The sequence below is a fragment of the Pongo pygmaeus genome, chromosome 1, assembly GCF_028885625.2.
Source record: "Pongo pygmaeus isolate AG05252 chromosome 1, NHGRI_mPonPyg2-v2.0_pri, whole genome shotgun sequence".
NCBI classification, from domain to species: Eukaryota; Metazoa; Chordata; class Mammalia; order Primates; family Hominidae; genus Pongo; species Pongo pygmaeus.
In genome coordinates this window covers 179990601-180009730 of record NC_072373.2, presented here as the reverse complement: position 1 = coordinate 180009730, position 19130 = coordinate 179990601, and the positions used below count along the sequence as shown (strand labels likewise).

Here is a 19130-nt window from a genome sequence, read left to right as displayed (position 1 = left end):
AAAAAAAAAAAAAAAAAGTAAAAGTTTATTTGGGGAAGGGTAAATAATTTTGAAAAGGTTATCGACCAGGTGCGGTGGCTCACACGGTCGGGAGTTCAAGACCAGCTTGACCAACATTGAGAAACCCTGTCTCTACTAAAAATACAAAATTAGCCAGGCATGGTGGTGCATGCCTGTAATCCCAGCTACTTGGGAGGCTGAGGCAGGAGAATTGCTTGAACCTGGGAGGCAGAGGTTGCAGTGAGCTGAGATTGAGCCATCACACTCCAGCCTGGGCAACAAGGGTGAAACTCTGTCTCAAAATAGTAATAATAATTTTGAAAAGGTTTAAGTATATCAATATACATAAACAGTAATGGTCACTCCATTTTATGTTCAGCATAGTATGGGGAAAGGACCTGGGTTTTGAGAATCAAATATTGATATTGACACTTATTGGACAATATTGAGAAATTTAAACTCTTTGAGCTTCAGTGTTCTTATTTGTAAAATGGAGACAATATCTATCTTTCAGGGAACTAATACCTGGCATACAATAGGCACAAAAAGAAATAGCTATATTCATTGTCATCGCTCCCCACCATTCCAAGTCCTCTGTAAATAAGTTAGAAAGCGGTAAGGGCAAATTTTTTAAGGCTCTGAATTCTACTCAGCTCATCTGAAATGGCTGTAATAACCTCAAACACATTAAAAAAATTCCTTTGTGCACTTCTTTGATCTGGTCAGAAACATACAATGATGGGTTTTCTCATAAAATGCCACTGGTTCCCTCAATATGTCTGTGGTTTAGCAACTCTTTCCTCTTTTTGCCATCAATTTCATCATAATAGCTTAGAAATGTTGAGCATTTACTATGCTAGTGCTTTATGCATATCACTTCATTTCATTTTTACAACAGCTCTATGAATTTCGTACTATCATTATCCTTATCCTACAGCGAGGAAACTGAGCTACCTAGAGGCTAAGTAATTTACACAAGATCAAACACCTAGGAAATGGTAAAGATGAGATTTAGTCTGGGACTCCAGAACTCAGTCTCCCCTGCCTTGCCTTTTTTTTTTTTTTTTTTTTTTTGAGACAGAGTCTTGTTCTGTCACCCAGGCTGGAGTGCAATGGCACTATCATGGCTGACTATAGCCTCAACCTTCCAGGCTCAAGTGTTCCTCCTGCTTCGGCCTCCTGGGTAGGTGGGACTACAGGCATGTGCCACCACACCTGGCTAATTTTTTTTTATTTTTAGTAGAGACGATGTATTGCTACATTGCTCAGGCTGGTCTCAAACTCTTGAGCTCAAGTAATCCTCCCACCTTGGCCTTCTAAAGTGCTGGGATTACAGGTATGAGCCACCATGCCCGGCCCAGAACTCAGTCTTTTAACTACTACCCAATAAAGTCTCTCTATGGCTTATCTTCAAATCTGCTCCAGTCACTGCCAGGGGCATTTTCTGGTGTTGACCCATCCTCACAGTTTAAATCTCTATTCTCTGCTAGAAAGTACCACCTAGACTTTCTCCTGGCCCCTCAGACTCAACAAATCCCAAAGTGAACCTGCCTCTCCATTTATCTTCCTTGATTTTTGTCTATGGTACTATACCATCTTTTTAGTTGTTCAGGCTGGAGACCTTTAAGTCACCTCTGAAAACTCCTTCCTATCCTCCCTCAACCTTGACATAGCCAATTATTAAATCCCACTGATCCTTCCTTCTTCCTGATTCTGCTGCCTTCTCTTCATCCCAAATTGTTGCCATCTTAGTACTGTCTCCCACAGCCTGTTTAATTTTCTAGTGCAATAATCATATCTGGTCTCCCTTTCCCAGGCTTTCACTACTTTAATCCTTCCTAATCAGAATAATCAACAGTGTTGAGAAGTGGGGAAAAGGCAGAAATGTAGAATCAAAACACCTAGGTGAAGCCACCGCTCTGCAACTTAGCTAGGTCAATTTGTATAAGCCACTTGGCAGCTCTAAGTTCAATCTTTCATTTTTAACATAGGGCCTAATACCTACTAACAAACTAGCATTATAAATGGTTTTATGAGGGCAAGAATTCTGTCCTCAATTAGTGGACGTATAGTAGTAAAGAATTCTGTGGAGCACTATGCATAGAATATACTCATTTTTCCATGTATAGTTCTTCATAGAATTATTCACTACTATATCCCAAATGTCTTGTGCATAACAGGTGCTCAAAAATATCTGTTGGATTAATGCATAGAAAACTCTTCAATATTTTTTCATCTCTTATTTTATTTCCCTTTATACCTGACTTCATAGCCTAAATTCCAATCACAGAAAACTGTATGCAATTCCCCAAACATATCATACTGATTTATATTTCTATGATTTTGTTCACATTTCTCCTGCTTGGCAAATGCTTATTCCTTTCTTTCTGTTTTCAAAATGTCTTTTTTTGCAGTATATTTAGTGTCATGTTTTTCACATTTGTGTGCTTTTTGTTAGTGATTTTCCATTTAAAATGGTTCCCAATCATAGTGTTGAAGTGCTGTCTAGTGTTCCTAAGTGAAGGAGGGCTGTGATGTACCTTGTGGAGAAAATATGTGTGTTAGATAAGCTTCATTCAGGCACGAGTTTTAGGACTATTAGCTATGAATTCAATGTTAATGAACCGATGGTATACATTAATGTGTCTTTACATACATGCGTGTATGTGTGTGTGTATGTATATATATGTGTGTGTGTATATATACACTTTTTTTTTGAGGCAGGGCCTGGCTCTTTAGCCCAGGCTGGAGTGTAGTGGTGCGATCACAGCTTAATGTAGCCTCAACCTCCCAGACTGAAGTGATCCTCCCACCTCACTCTCAAGTATCTGGAACTACAGGATGCACCACCATGCCCAGCTAAGTATTTGTGTGTGTGTGTGTGTGTGTGTGTGTGTGTAGAGAAAGGGTCTCACTATGTTGCTCAGGCAGGTCTCAAATTCCTGGGCTCAAGCCATCCTTCTGTCTTGGCCTCCCAAAGTGCTAGGATTACTGGCGTGAGCCACAGCACCTGGCCTAAGTAAAATGCCTCTAAACAGAAACACACATAACATACATAACAAAGTTATGTACTGAGTGGTTGATGAAAATGTGACGAGAGGTTCACAAGAACTTAACCCTGTATTTCCCCTAGGAACAGTGGTTGAGTATCCACTAATTCAGTGTTTGTGGAAACATTATACAATATAACTACTCTGAATAATGGGAATCAACTGTATTTCCCAGTTCTAAAACCAACAGCTCCCTACAGCCTATAGAATAATATTCTAATTTCTTAACCTCAGGTGTATTATTACAGTCTGCACCGCTGATAGAGGACTTTTTATTCAGCCAAATCTGTGTATTTTTCATGTTGTATCTAGCTTGGCAGTATGTGCCACAAGTCTGCCAGGATGATCTTCTCCTGTCGTATCTGCCCTGCCAGACTTGGTTGGCCCTTATAGACAAGACTGTGTTGTAATTATCATCACACCCTTCAAAGTGTATACCTGTCATTCTTCATCTATCTATCCATCTACCTACCCACAGCTCAGCGAGCCTCTACTTTGTGCTAGACCTGTGTAAGTCCTGTGCCAGAAACTGAGGGTACAAAGGCAAATAAGACAGTATAACTGCTGCCCTAAATGAACTTATACAGAGCAATTCCCAGAGGGCCCTGACATAAATGAGGTAAAAAATCTGTATGAGGAAATATGCCTGTCTCTCACACTAGGAAAAACACCATAAAGTAACTCAGGAATATTTCCAATTATGAAAGAAATCTGCTGGTTTGGTAAAACAGAAGACAAATGTTAAACTCTAGATATTTCTAATTGAACACCACTCTCAGTCTTTTGTTATTAGGCATGTAAGGCACATTGTTTGATATCTTTACTTGAAAACTGGTAGTTTCCAAACAGTTAATATTGGACAAAGATTCTTTGTCTTCTTGAAACCAAAACACTGAAAAAAAAAGAAAAAAAAAAAAGAGGAAGGAGGGAATGGGGTTGGGGAGAAAAATAATCACCATTACCATCACACCAGCTATACTATTAGATTCTTACCCTGTGCTAATTTTATATATTATATATTATATACATTATATTATATATTAATATCAATATATAATATATCAATATTTTATATATACACACACACACACACACATATATATAAAACCTTGGGAGGTTGTGCCTGGTTTCTCCTGGACTTTGCCCATGTACCTTTTCTCCTTGCTGATTCTGCTTTGTATCCTTTTGCTCTAGGAACTCATAGCCCTGAGCATAATTATATGCTGAGTCCTATGAATCTTCCTAGGAAATCACATATATATGAATGAAACATTTTATATCGATTTTTAAATGCTCACTATATGCCTTTGAAGCAGGTATTGCTACTTCCATTTTACCAAGAAATGAAGTAACCTAAGATCACTCAGTGAAGAGTGGATCCATTTGACTCCACAACCTGTGTGTTTTCTTGATTCAGTCTACAATGCCTATGAAATGTGACTGAGGAGAGGTAGTATTAAATAAATCATCCTTACAGTGTTGATCTATATTTGTTTATAGTAACAAGCAAGAAAAATAAATATCAACAACTCCCCTTTTTAAAGTAGCCAATTTGAAGGAAGTATTCTCCCTAGGCAGTGTGGGAAAGTGGCTGCAGGCTCAAGGACAACCGTAGGGGTTCGGAGCAGACCATTATAGAATTTGGGGCAAATTTGCATTGAACACGCTGATACTCTACAAACTAGGTGATGGCTATCTCTAGGGATTGTGCTTCCCTCATGATGTCTTGAAAATCTCCTTTGAAAATACAGGTTGATTGGTGCTTGTTAGGATTCTTCTGAGACTACTTTTATACCCTTTGCTACAGGACTAAGTTATGTTCGAAGAGAAGGTGGGAAGTTTCCCTGTTTTCAGAGGTCCCCTTACATATCTAGCAGTAAACTCCAGAAGTGAATTTGAGACAAGAATATCTTAAAAAACAAAGTTATATGTTCAGAGAAAGGTTAACACAGCAGGACTGCTAGTGTTTGAAAGGCCTGCTTACAAGGTTGGCAACTAGAAACTTGGGTTTGAGAAGGGTTACCACTATTCCCAGAACTGATAAGAGTAGCTCATTATGCCTAAACTGTTTGTACAAACAATATAGTTTATGATGAACACTTGCTTTCCTTCTGGGAGTCTGGCATTTTGGTATATGTCTGGCAGAGTATACTTATGTGTTCAGCCCCCAATAAAAGCCCTGGGCAGAGTCCCTATAAGCTTCCTTGGTTGGCAACATTTCACATGTGTTGTCTCAAATCACTGCTGGAGGTAATTAAGCACGTCCTGTATGATTCCATCGAGAGAGGACCCTTGGAAGGTTGTGCCTGGTTTCCCCTAGACTTTGCCCATGTACCTTTTTTCTTCAATAATTTTGCTTCGTATCCTTTTGCTGTAACAACTCATAACCACAAGTGTGATTATATGCTGAGTCCTGTGAGTCTTCCTAGGAAATCACCGAACTTAGAGATAGTCTTGGGGACCCCCAACACATTATATGAAAATGTTTTCTGTTTAGGGTAAAGAGCACAGACTTTGGAGGTTAGAATCCCAATTATCTCAGTTACTATGTGTGTGGTGCTAGAAATAGCACTTAACATCTCTTAGCCCCAGTTGTCTAACCTGTAAAATAGGACTACTATCTATGCTTTAGGGTTGAATGAAAATTAAATGAGAGAATACTTTCTGAAATGTCTGCACAAGGTCTGGCATGGAACAGAACATTAGTAATTGTTAATTCCTCTGTCTGACTGAAAGCTGGAAAAGGCTGTAAAAACTGAAGAGGTCGTGAAATCAGCCATAAAAATTTCAAAGAAAACTTTCACATCGGAGATCCACCACCTCTTGGAAGGCTCAGGCCCAACTGTTCTTAAAACTAGGCAGAAAATTCTACCAACAAAAGTCACTCAAAACTTCTCGGATGTTTGGTCACATTTCCATGTAACCCTAGCTGAAAGGATTTTGCTTTGTGGAAAAAAGTAATGTGGAGAGAAGACAGAATATGCTTCCTTAGAGGAAAGTAGGAGTGAAAGTGAGATGGTGTGATGTCATCCTATACACCCAGAGGTAGGTCTAGTTGGTGAGCTGTGCTATTCTTTCCCAGCACAAGGTCTACACATCTTAAAGCCTCACGTCTTGAATATACCATGTGCCATGTCTGTGTCATCACATTACCTCACTTAATCCTTTATTTTTAAATTTTTATTTTTTATAGAGATGGGGGTGTCTCTCTATGTTGCCCAGGCTGGTCTTGAACTCCTGGGCCCAAGCGATCCTCCTGCCCTGGCCTCTCAAAGAGTTGAGATTATAGGTGTGAGCCACTGCACCTGGCCTTCACTGAATTCTTATATCCAGCGCAAAGGTGGTTATTATTATCTGCCTTTTACAGGTGAAAGAACCAGTTTAGTGTGGTTATGTGACTTGCCCAAGGCCCCCCTAATAGTTGGTTCTTTGTGTTATATCATCATGCTGTCTCCCTGTCATTGCCAAGACTCAGAACACATTTTTACTGCATTTTACTAAGGGGACTGCAATAAACAGTGGACTTTCTTCCAAGGAAGAGTCTGTTATAATGCAACTGGCAAAGTGCAAGTCACTGTCATATTAAGAATGAAGAATGTGTCTAAAAACTTATTTTTTAAAAAGCCAGAGACAGGTCAAAAGTAGTGAATTTTGGGACATAGATTAAAGAAGTTTAGCCATTACCAACTCAAATGGCATGGCCCTCTGCCAGTTACCAAGTATTTTCATTATCACTTTTGATCTTATCATCACAATTTATCTGTGAGGACACATGACATTATCCTCACTTGAAAGATGAAGTAGCTGAAATACAGAAAAGAGAAATGATGTACTCAGAGTACCTCAGCTAACAGATGGAAGTGCCAGCATTAGAACAAAGATCTGTCTGACTCCAAGTATACAGAGGACAGCAGAATCTATGGGCCATTTACCAAATACTTAGTCTAGGCATTGGTAACCTTTACATCCAACCATCTCTCCAATCTTCCCCTGCCTGGTGGTATTTCTATCATCTCATTTTAAAGACTACAACACCCTTAATTATTCTTCTGGCTTCAGTCTTTATTCCATGTTAATTCATCTTTCCAGGTTAACAGTGAGATATAACAGAAAGAACCACTACCGTTACATTTAAGTGCCAGCTCTGCCACTGCTTGGCTATGTGATCTTGGTTAAAACACTTAATTTACAGTTTCAGTTTTGAAGCTATAAAATGGAGATAATATCTGCCTGGTATAAAAGGTTTTGGACATGAGTTTGAAATCTGCTTCTTTGAGCTTTTGATTTCTTAACTGTAAAGTAAGGATACTCCAATCTCATAGGGTTGTTGTAAGAATTCAATTACATGATACCTGTAAAGTGCCTAGCACTTTAACATATGATGGGAACATATAAGGGGAACTCAATAAATAGAAGACAGCATTATTATTATTTCACAGGCTGTTTGTTCATTTGCATCATTCATTCATTCATTCAACAGGTATTTACTGAGCATCAGTTAGGTTTCAGGTAATGTCCTAGGTGCCAGGAATGTATTAGTTAACAAATAAAGTTCTTGCCCTCTAAGAACTTTTATTCTAGTAGCCGGGAGACAATAAACAACTATACACCTATTATGTCAGATAGTGAACAGTTCAGTGGAGAAAAAGAGCAGGATAAGAGGAATAGGGGTTGTCAGTCTCGCAGGGTGGGGAAGATAGGGCAGAGAGGGCAGGGAAGGAAGACTATTATTTTATATGGGTTGGTCAGCAAAGGCCTCAATAAAAAGGCAGTATCTGAGCAGCTACCTGAAGGAAGTGAGGGCATGAGCACTATCTAGAGGAAGACTATTTCAGTAGAAGAAAGTGCAAATGCAAGGCCCTGAAGTAGGAACATGTTTCATGGTGTTGTACAAATAGCAAAGATGCCAAGGTAAATGGAAATGACTGAGTGGGAGAGGGGTCAGAGAAATGCCAGGAAGTTAGATCGAGAAAGGCCTTTCATTCTGAACTGATGGGGAGCTATTACAGGGTTCGAAAAGAGAAGTGACGTGATTTGCCTTATTAAAAAAAAATCACTGTCTTTTTTGAAAACAAGATTGAAGGGGATCACAGATGGAGGCAGAGGCCAGTAGGATATCATTATAATAATTTGAATAAGAGATTATAGTGGCTTCGGCTAGGGTTCAGTTGTAGAGGTAATAAGTAGATTCTGGGTATACTTTGAAAGTAAAACCAACAGATTTTGCTTATGAGTTGGAGAAAGGAGAGAAAAAGGAGTCAAGGATAACTCTAAGGTTTCTTGCCTGAACAAAAAGAATGAAGCTGCCATTTAATCAGATAAGGAAGACTATGGGAGGAGCAGGTTTTGGGGGAGAGTAGGAATCAGGAATTCAGTTCTGACTATGTTTCATGTGAGACGCCTACTGGATGCAAAGTGGAGATATTGAGTAGATCGTTGTATGTAGAAATGTTTGGAGTTGAGGAGAGAATTTAGACTGGATATATATATTTGTGAGTTGTAACTGTGTATATCACATTTATTGCCACAAGACTGGATGAAAGCGCTTAGATAATACCAGTAGAAAGAGATCAAAGGACTGACATTATTGAGCACCTGCTATGTGCCAGGTAATGTAAATCTGTAAATTATGGAATAATGTATGGGTAGTTATTCTTACTGTGATGATAATAATGGATGACTACATCATTCTGTTACTCAACAAATTTTATGTGGAATAAAGCCAAGCTCCTTTGCCTGGTATTCCAGTTTTATATATCCTGTCCCCAAACCCCCTTCAGCCTTTTCTCAGGACTTTATTAGACAAAGCCCCCTCGTTTCAGCCAGTCTGGTCTACACTCTACCATATAGCCATGGCTTTGTGCTTTTCAACATTAGACCTTTTTCCTCAAGCCGTCCTAGCTGTTGGAGAATGTTCTCCTCTTAACAACCTACCAAAAAATCCTATCTATCTCAGTTTTGTTCAACTGCTATCTCTTTTACACAATCTCTCTTGGTTACCCATGCCAGCAGGCATCTATTGCCCCTTTTGCTTGACTATTCTTTGGACCCACTGCATGAACTGCAGTATGAGGACTGTTTGTATGAGAGGCTGAAATATTCTTAAATGTGGGACCATGACTTATTCCTTGGCACTAAGTAGAGTGGCTGGCAAAATAAAACTGTATTGGATAAACAGGGTGTGAAATACAACTAAGTGTATATTTTACCAGCATCTGGCAGTGACCCAGAAATAGGAATTATAAGGTGAGATGAATAAATCAGAGATGATGAAATCTTTCCAAATACGTAACACTGAGCTTCATTTACATATTGAAAGTATTTTTCTTTTTGGGACGGGGTCTCACTCTGTCACCAGGCTGGAGTGCAGTGGTGCAATCTCGGCTCACTGCAACCTCTGCCTCCTGGGTTCAAGTGATTCTCCTGCCTCAGCCTCCCGAGTAGCTGGGACCACAGGCGCGTGCCACCATGCCTGGCTAATTTTTTGTATTTTTAGTAGAGACGCGGTTTCACCATGTTAGCCAGGATGGTCTCGATCTCCTGACCTCGTGATCTGCCCTGCTTGGCATCCCAAAGTGCTGGGATTACAGACATGAGCCACCATGCCCAGCCTTGAAAGTATTTTTCTAGATGATAATCCACCTGACTGATTTATTTCTTATTTGGCTCAGGAAGCATGATGGCATAAGGATTAAGAACACAGGCTCTGCAGTCATATACCTAAGGTTTATATCTAGTTCTGATATTTACTATGACACTGGGCAAGTTACCTAACCTCTTTTGTGCTTCAGTTTCCCTATTCCAAAGCAGGGATTGAGTATTTTAAACATTCTCACCTTTTAAAAAAAGCAGGTGAGGTGACAGATATGCTAATTAGCTTGATTTACTCTTTCTACAATGAATACATATATCAAAATATCACATTGCACCAGGCACAGCGGCTCATGCCTGTAATCCTGGCACTTTGGATAGCCAAAGTAGGCAGATCATCTGAGCCCAGGAATTCGAGACTAGTCTGGGCAACATGGCAAAATCCCATTTCTATAAAAAATACAAAAATTAGTTGGGTGTGGTGTCATGCACCTGTGGTCCCAGCTACTCAGGAGGGTGAGGTGGGAGGATCACTTGAGCACAGGAGGCTGGGGCTGCAGTGAGCTGTAATTGCATCACTGCACTCCAGCCTGTATGACAGAGTGAGACTCTGTCTCAAACAACAACAACAACAAAACTGCATCACATTGTACCCCATAACAATATAAAATTATGACAATTAAAATTTTATTTGTATGTATTTATTTTTTTGAGACAGAGTCTTGCTCTGTCTCCCAGGTTAGAGTCCAGTAGTATGATCTTGGCTCACTGCAACCTCCACCTCCCAGGTTCAAGCAATTCTCGTGCCTCAACCTCCCAAATAGGCAGGATTACAGGTGCACGCCACTACACCTGGCTAATTTTTGTTTTTTTTTTTTTTTTTTTTTTTTGAGATGGAGTCTCACTCTGTCGCCCAGGCTGGAGTGCAGTGGTGCGATCTCAGCTCACTGCAACCTCCGCCCTCCGAGTTCAAGCAATTCTCCTGCCTCAGCCTCCCAAGTAGCTAGGATTACAGGCGCCTGCCACTGCGTCTGGCTAATTTTTTGTATTTTTAGTAGAGACGGGATTTCACCATCTTGGCCAGGCTGGTGTTGAACTCCCGACCTCATGATCCACCCAACTTGACCTCCCAAAGTGCTGGGATTACAGGTGTGAGCCACCGCGCCCGGCCTAATTTTTGTATTTTTCAGTAGAGGCAGGGTTTCATCATGTAGGCCAGGCTGGTCTTGAACTCCTGACCTCAAGTGATCTGCCTGCCTCAGACTTCCGAAGTGTTGGGATTACAGGCGTGAGCCACTGCGCCTGGCCAACAATTAAAATTTAAAAAATTTAAAACTTACAATTTAGAAAATAAATTTCTTAAACAAAATGAATAACCTAAAGAAATATAAACTGCCCTTACTAGTATTTTTCCCTTAGGTTGCTGTTGTGTCAGATTAGAGTTTCATATATAGACCTATTTAAGCAGCAGCTGTATTATTCTTTTAAACCTTTTGCTATTTACTTTTTTTTGAATGTTGTAAATATTATGTAAACAGCTTTTACCAAATGACTTCTACCTAAAAATTCAGGTGTCCTGTCAAATAATCCAGGACCATGTTTCTTTACAACAAAACTTTTGAAAATAAGCCAATCAAGAGGCCTGGGCTGCAGTCCTCAGTGGTCATTAATTAATTGAATGTACACTCTCAAGCAAGTAATTTCACCTCAAGACCTCATGTTCCCCATCTACTGAATGATATTACACCACACCTGTCTTGGTATCTCCCAAAGCTGACAGGAGTGGGATAATTCTGTGAATGTATTTTGTACCTTAGTGAGGTCTCTTGTTTCTTTCAGTCAAGCAGTTTCTTGTGGTTTAATGATGAGATGCATGTGCTGAGGAGGTAATCAGAAGAAGTAAGAAAAGGAGATGGTGTGAAATTTTGAAGATTTTGTATGCCATGGTAAGGAGTTTGGACTTTTTCTGCAGGCCATTAGAACCACTGGAGGCTTTTAAGCAGGAGAGAGACAGAGATTATCAAAGCCGTTTAAAAAAATCACTCAAGAGACAGTGGGAAGCATAGATGTGGGGAGGCAAAACTGGAGGCAGGGAGATGAATTAGGAAGCCATAGGTTTAATTTGGGCTATGATGACTTGGGCAGTGGTATAGAGGGAAAGAGAAGAAAAGAACAGATTTGAGAGAAGTTTAGAGGCAAAATTAATGTTGCGACCATCTAGATGCTAGTTGTGTTCCATTACACAATCGTAGTTCTTTTTATCTGAATCTTGATTATTTAGGGATACTGAAAAATTTCAAATAACCAGATATAGTGATATAAAATACCTGAGGGGAATGGAACAAGCTCAGCAGTCGTACCTTTAACATGTATTTCACCAATTAGATGCTTCATCTTGGTTTATTTTGAGAACAAAGCTTTTAAGATACAGTCATTCAGTGGCATTAAAGTTTTTCCTTCTGGCTCTTGTTTTTTAAAAAAATAAAACTTACTCTAACATAAATTGAAAATCAATCCCACTGCAATATTAGAGGTATTACCATAGGAAGGTTTTTGAAGTACAAAATATTTTAAAATACTGGTGCTTGCAGCTGCAATTTATTGCATTTACTAGGTGGTCTCTAATGTTGATTTTTCTAGTTCTATGGCTCTAATTTTAAAATGGAACTCTATAATTTATTAACAGTTTTTTAAAAGGACTCAATAATCTCAAAAAGCAATGGTCATAAGAAAACTTGGATGTCAGTATCACTCTGCTTTTATAATTGTTCAAGTGACTTAAGTGCTTAATTTTACCTCCCTTGATTCTCCCACCAGTAAAGTGGCAGCATTGGCCTTCATATCTCTGAGATCCTTTGCAAATATCAGATATTAAGATTTCAATGATATATTCTTAAGCCTGGGTTACAGCTAGATATTTGTAACTCAAATTTCATATCCATCACTGTTCTAGAGAAAGAATTCGCTGCTGCCACATTTTCTTTAACTGTAAGCCCTTCCCACCTCTTCTGCCTCTCTCTATTTAGGATTATTTTACAGCAGATACTGTTTTATGTGCTATGAATATAGTAATTTATATTCACTTAATATAACTCTTACCACAACCCTGTCAGATATTATCATTTCTCTTTCAAAGATGCAGAAATAAAAGTTCAGCAGGGTCAAGTAAGTTGTTCAATGTTCAGTATGATAGAGTGGGATTCACATGCAAGACTAACTACCACTACCACTGAACCATTTACTTCTGACTTTGCTGTTCTGCTTCCACTCACTGAACATCTCTCTGTGCCAGGCTCAGGTAAAATTAACTTCCTTTATAATACTTTCCGTTATCACTGCCGGCTGAAATTACTTATCCTTCTAACTGTGGGTATAATTTGCAATGCAATTTGTTTTGGATGTGTGTTTTTACTATAATGTGAACTCTTCAAGGTCAGTAACAACTTTTTAAAAATTTCTGTATCACCAGCACCTGGTATGAAGGCTGAAACAAGAGCGGTTGCACAGCAAATGTTTTGCTATGATGAGAGAACAAATACATGAATTAAATGCGAATTAAACTGCTTCTATCTCCTTATGGTGGCAAATAGTATCCATGTGTCATCGATGAAGTCAAGTCAAGTCAAACTTCATCTAGCTGTAGTTTCTGGATTCAGACTGTAAATTCTACAAGGGTGAGATCTATGCCATTGTTTTTCTTCACTGTGTTTGCAGAGTTTAGCTTGGTGCTTAGCATAATAAAAGTGGATGGGTGACAGAGGAAGGAATTTGTATACCCCAAATTTGAAAGGCTTTTCCCCCAGTACATTTAAACAAACCTTTACTGAAGGTCTACTCTAGGAAAACCATGCTGGAGCTTGATTATACTCATTCTCCTGTTCCTTTAAGTCTTAGAGGGAGAAACAAAAATTACGAGTCATAGTTACAGAGATGAAAACCTAGAAAGCTGGGGCAAAATATAAATTCCCTCATTGCTTTGTTTTAGATATAAAATATAAGAAAACAGTTTATTCCTGAATGCATGTCTGTCTGTTTGGGGATTCATATCTATAGATCCAGAAAAAGGCATGTTCCCTAAGCTAGAACAGGGGCTGTGTCATTATATCAGTGGCAATACATATGGGCTATCAGTGGACTCTTAGAGTTCATCTGCCATTCCTCATCCTCCTTTCCTAGTGCTTTCCAGTCATTTTATAAATTGAAAGATCTCACTTTCCAATTGTAGACAGAGCTCTTCTGAGGGATGTGGATATGGGTAGGCAAAAAATGGAAAAAGAGTAGGCAGAAAGAAGAGTTGTGGGATAAAGAAATAGGGAAAAGGGAAGAATGGAAAGATGGGGGAGAAGATAAAACAGGTAAAATAGGATTGGAAAAAATGGAAGGGGTGGAAAAGGAAAGAGGAGAGAAAACGGAAGATAAGGAAGTGGCACAGAAGAGGAAGGCTGGGGGATACTGACAACCTCTTACCAAGTAGCATGAGTGATAATCAGCTTTTCTGGGAAGGGCCTATGTTTGGGCTACCGTAGGTCTGGAGGGGAGCTGGGGGAGCTGGCAGCAATCCCTTACTCTAACTCAGAGATAGGAGTTGGCCTATAGGAGGAGTAGTGGGGTAAGTGTCATTACTCAGCTTTTAGGACTCAACTACCTCATTTCCAAGGCAATGCCCAAGTAAGGCAAATGGGCCACTGATGGTCACATGGCTCTAACATGTCCAGGAGGTAGAGCTCTGGAAATAAATACTATTCCTTCTCTTAGTAACTGTTATTAGCAAAATTGGGGAAAACATACACACACACACACACACACACACACCCAAAACCAAGTAACTCAATGCTTCCACAACTTGAATCAGTTTTCTGGGGAAGGTCTATGTCTGCAGCTATTTTGGTTGTCCTACAGTGCTCAGTTCAGGGAAGTATGCTCAGCAGACATTTAGTAAATGGTTAGACAGCTGGGAAATCTTAACATGAAGTACTGTTTTGGTTGGGGGCGGGTGGCAGGCATGGGAGGTACAGAAGAACACTTATCAGGTCCTCTGCTGAGAAACCAGTCTCTGCTTTGTGGAGAAAAGGCTGAAGATACAATTAAGACTCCTAGAGTTAAGGCTTATATTATTTGTTATTAAAGAGGCAAGGCCTTAAGATGTGCTTTTTAACAGTCTTTAGTTTGGCTGTAATTTAAGATGACTTTTACAAATTAGATCCTAATCCTTGCAGACACAGATGGCTGTTACAGAATAGCCTTGCAAAAACACTAGTCATTTGATTTGAAAGAGAATTCAGAGAAGAATGAAGGGCCTTTAACTCTCACCCCACCCCTGGCTCTAGGAGGCCTAAAGAGTCCTGGGTGGGCTTTCTTAGTTTAGGTCTGGAATCTGGGTGGGCCTAGAGCATCTGTTCTCATTTGGACCAGCCTCTCTGTTCATTCTGGAACCAGAGATTAGGGGAGCCTGAGGTTATTAACATTCAACAACAGTTACTGATGCTTATATATGAAGCACTATGCTGGCAACCACAGGGAGATAGTAGCAGGCCCAAGAACACTCTACATTTCACATCACATTTCCCCAGTTTCCTTTCAACAGCAACTTTCCACAGTCCAGGGTTTTACCCTGTGGAAAGAGGTTCTTAATAATGATCAAAAAGCCTAGCTCCTTTTAAGATATTTTCACCCCATCCCTGTCAGTAATAAGCTTTGAAAATAAAGTTTAATTTTAAAATGCAAAGTCCTTAGACTCTTATTTCTTTCAGTACTTCCATTTTTAAAGATGAGACCCATTCAGAAAGGGAGTGACTTAAAACTAAGGGTTGGGAAGGGCAAACTTAGCTCCTAAGTTTTTTAAGTTCTCTGAGGTGAGATTTTCATCACAGAACATAAAGTATGAGAACCAGGCTGATCTTGAACCCTTTGATAATGGTTCTTTGTTAAATGTTCACACACTGAGAGTTCAACTTCAGTGACAGAAGTTAAGGTAGTTTTCATACTTGGCTGTGTGGTAAGAACATATGCAGGCATGTGTTCCCTTGTGCATGTTTGTGTGCCTTATATACAAATAAAGGGGATGACCTTGGAGCAGTAGGCAGGGCCAGTGAGAAAAGGAACAATAGTCAGCACCTGGGATCCACTACAGTCTCCTGGGCTTAGAAATAAGTGGCAAGATCTTCATTCCACCCAGAGGGGATATTACTAGTTTCTGTCTCCATCCTGCAAACCTGACAGCCAATGTAAGGGACTTAGACGTGCCTTAATGAAACTCTTGGTTTTGGTATGCTAGGTTACTATACCTAGATCATAATGGAATCACAGAAGATTTACTGTATATTTCAGAGCTAAGCAAGTCCAAGTCCCATCCCATATAAAGCAAGAATACCACGGATGAATCACTCTCCATATATATATCTGTTATTGCTGAAAAGAGTAATACTTGGTAATCTCCAATGATAGGAAAATTAACACTTCACAACACAAGATATTCCTTTCTTAGAAAATGCTTTGTTACACTATGCCAAATTTGTCTTGTGTAACTTTCAACTCATTGGTCCCATTTCTGCCCCTGCAGCCTCAAAAAATCAGATCCCTCTTTTACAAGGCATGCCTTCAAGTAGCTGAAGACAACAATCACATCTCTCATGGTCCTTCCTTCTTTAGAGGTAATGTTCCTTAAACGACATGATTTCCAGCTCTCTCACCTTCCTACCAGCCCTGCTCCAGACATGCTCCTATTTCTTCAGGCTTCGTTTTTCAGCATGAAGCCTAAAGACTATTTCAGGGGTAGTTTGTTTGTTTTTTTAATTTTTTATTTCCATGGGTTTTTGGGGAACAGGTATTTGGTTATATGAGTAAGTTCTTCAGTGGTGATTTGTGAGATTTTGGTGTACCCATCACCCAGGGGGTAGTTTATCTTAGTGCAGAGTTAAACAGGACCATTAAGTTAACCTCTGGTTGGGATTACACCTCTAAAACAGGAGCTAGCTTTTTTGTTGGCAGCCACAACGCGTTATTAACGTGTATTCAGCTTAATTCAACCATAACCTCTACTAAATGAATCTATTTCTACACATTTCTGTGAAATTTCTGCAGCTTCATTTTGTGTAAGTTTCAGTATTTTAAGATTTTCTTGAATCTTATTTTTCATAATCTATAAATCTGATAAAGTCTTCATTTAGGTTGCCAATAAATATGGTAAGTAATAAAAGATTAAATACAGAGCCTCTTGGTTCCCTACAAGGAAATGGTGGTTAACATTTTTTGGACGCAACCATTTAATCAGCAATGAATCTAACACATCTATATCTCTCTACTGTGCCCCAGAATACTATGAGAGACTATCAAATATTGTGCTGTAATGTAAGCACGCAGTGAATACAGGTCAGCCTCTGTAACTTCCCAGGGTAGTAAGACTATCAAATCACAAAACACTCTTTGTTTTGCATGACTCATTCCTAGTGAACCTATATTCGTTGACCCTGATATCTAACTGTTAAGCTGTTAAACATACAATTCTCAGGTATATTCTGAGGTCTACAGATATATCTCATTTGAGGAATACAGATGAGATCTCAGCAAAGACTGGAATGCTGGAATAGGGAAAACAGCTAGGAAGGAAGATCTAGTACCTAATTTCTTACATAGGCTACTGGGTACATATCTGCTGGCCTGGGAAGCCATACTTTCTCCAAAAGCTAAGGAGAGAATGGTGTGCAGAACAAAGAAGGACTCCTGTTTGTCTTGTAGTTACCTGCACCATGGGATTTTTCTTCAACTACTTTGTTCAGGTTTAATGATGGCACATCTCCCACCTGGATATACTTCCTGAGATAGGTATGGGAACTTACGTCTCTCCTAGGAAAGGTGCTCAGTAACTTGTACTCATCCCATGGAAATCCTTTGGAAGCTACAAAATCAAAGACAATCTGGAGCTTGTTGCTGGCCAGGAAACGCCGCTCCAAGAACTCGCCACTGGGGGTCCGGATCCGCAGTTTGCTCACAGGCTCAGCATTTTCTTCCTTTGGCTCAGGAGGCAGGGCTTGCTCTAAGGACAGCCGGATGGCCTAGGGAGAGCAAAAACCGGTGTTAAAATGTGAGAAGGACTGGACTATAGAGAGTGGGGAGGAAGAGACCAGAAAAAAAGCTGCTGTTATCTAGAAATTCATTGAAAAGTCACTGCCCCATTTATTAGCCAAGCCAAATGCTTGAACAATAGAATAATGTATTTTTCATTTTCTTAATATTAGCCCAATAGGCAAGCAATTAAAATAAATTCCACCTTGATGACACATATTATTAAATATATAGGAAACTACACAGAAAAGGCATTTTTTTAATTGAAGGGCTCAGATATTTGTGATCAAAGACATTCATATCAAATACCCAATTGATACCTTTCCAGGGTATGAATTAAAGCTATTAGATGCATTCAGAAAAGACACACACAAACAGAGATATATTTATATTCGAGAAATACAAGTAGAAGTAACTGCAGAGTTTGTAGAGTACTGGATTATTATGTTTATGTCAAAATGGAATGGGGAAATTCTGTTTAGGGTGATGAAACATTTTGGAAATAGTAGTGGTGGTTGGACAATACTGTGAATACAATCAATGCCACTGAATTGTATACTTAAGAATGGCAAATTACTCTATATATATTTTGCCACAATAAAAGAAAAGTTTTAAAAAATGGAAAGAACTTCAAATATCAGGTTTATTGGCAGAAGGAGACCACAGTCCTAGTTCTGGCTTTGCCACTAACTCGCTATGGGATTTGGCCAAATCTTAGTGGTTGATTTCTGGACGTACAGATGGACCAAACCCTTCATTTGACTTAAGCAGGTGAAGCAAACTGTTGGAAGGTCTCATGGCTAGGGTGGGCTTGAATCCAGGTTTTAGTATTACATTGTTTCACATCTGTGACATTCCATTAGAAGGAGACTGTCTCTGAGGTCCCTAACAGCATTGGAATCTATAAAAATCACTAAAACCTTTTTTGTCTAGAACCCTAAGACTTCATGTTAGAATCCATGAAATTCATCTAAAGCAGTGCTCTGAGGAAATTCACAGCCTTAACATTCGTACGCCATTATAAATTAAAGAATAAAAATAAGTGAATTAAGAATTAGATTTTAAAAGCTAAATTATCAGTGTCTGGTAATAAAAAAATTTTAAAGCTAGTGGAAAAAAAACCAATAAAATAAGTGGAAGGAAAGCTGAGAATAACAGTATAAAGAAATAATTTAGAAAAAAAAGAAATATATAACTAGTCAGCTAATAAGCTGGTTCTTTGGAGGTAATAAACTTACACAAATAAAAAGAAACAAAAATGGTAACCTACAGAGGGTAGGGGAAACAAGGTGGAAGAGGTGACGTCTGGTGTTTTCTGCATATGCCTTTCTATTTTGACCTATGCAAATTATCTGTTAAAAAATGTTTAAAATAACCAACAGAAACAGTTTGCTCAGACACAAGTATGGATAAGAAATCAGGTAATTT

At 39.2% G+C, this 19130-nt stretch overlaps 1 protein-coding gene across 1 annotated transcript in view; it reads right to left on the bottom strand.

Annotated features, from left to right (window-relative positions):
• Positions 1-19130, bottom strand: part of FAF1 (Fas associated factor 1) — a 534220-nt gene that overhangs the window by 15671 nt on the left and 499419 nt on the right. Inside the window, exon 18 of the mRNA XM_054488490.2 lies at positions 17477-17692. Within this exon, the coding sequence (XP_054344465.1) occupies positions 17477-17692 (216 nt within the window). The remainder of the gene's footprint in view (positions 1-17476; positions 17693-19130) is intronic.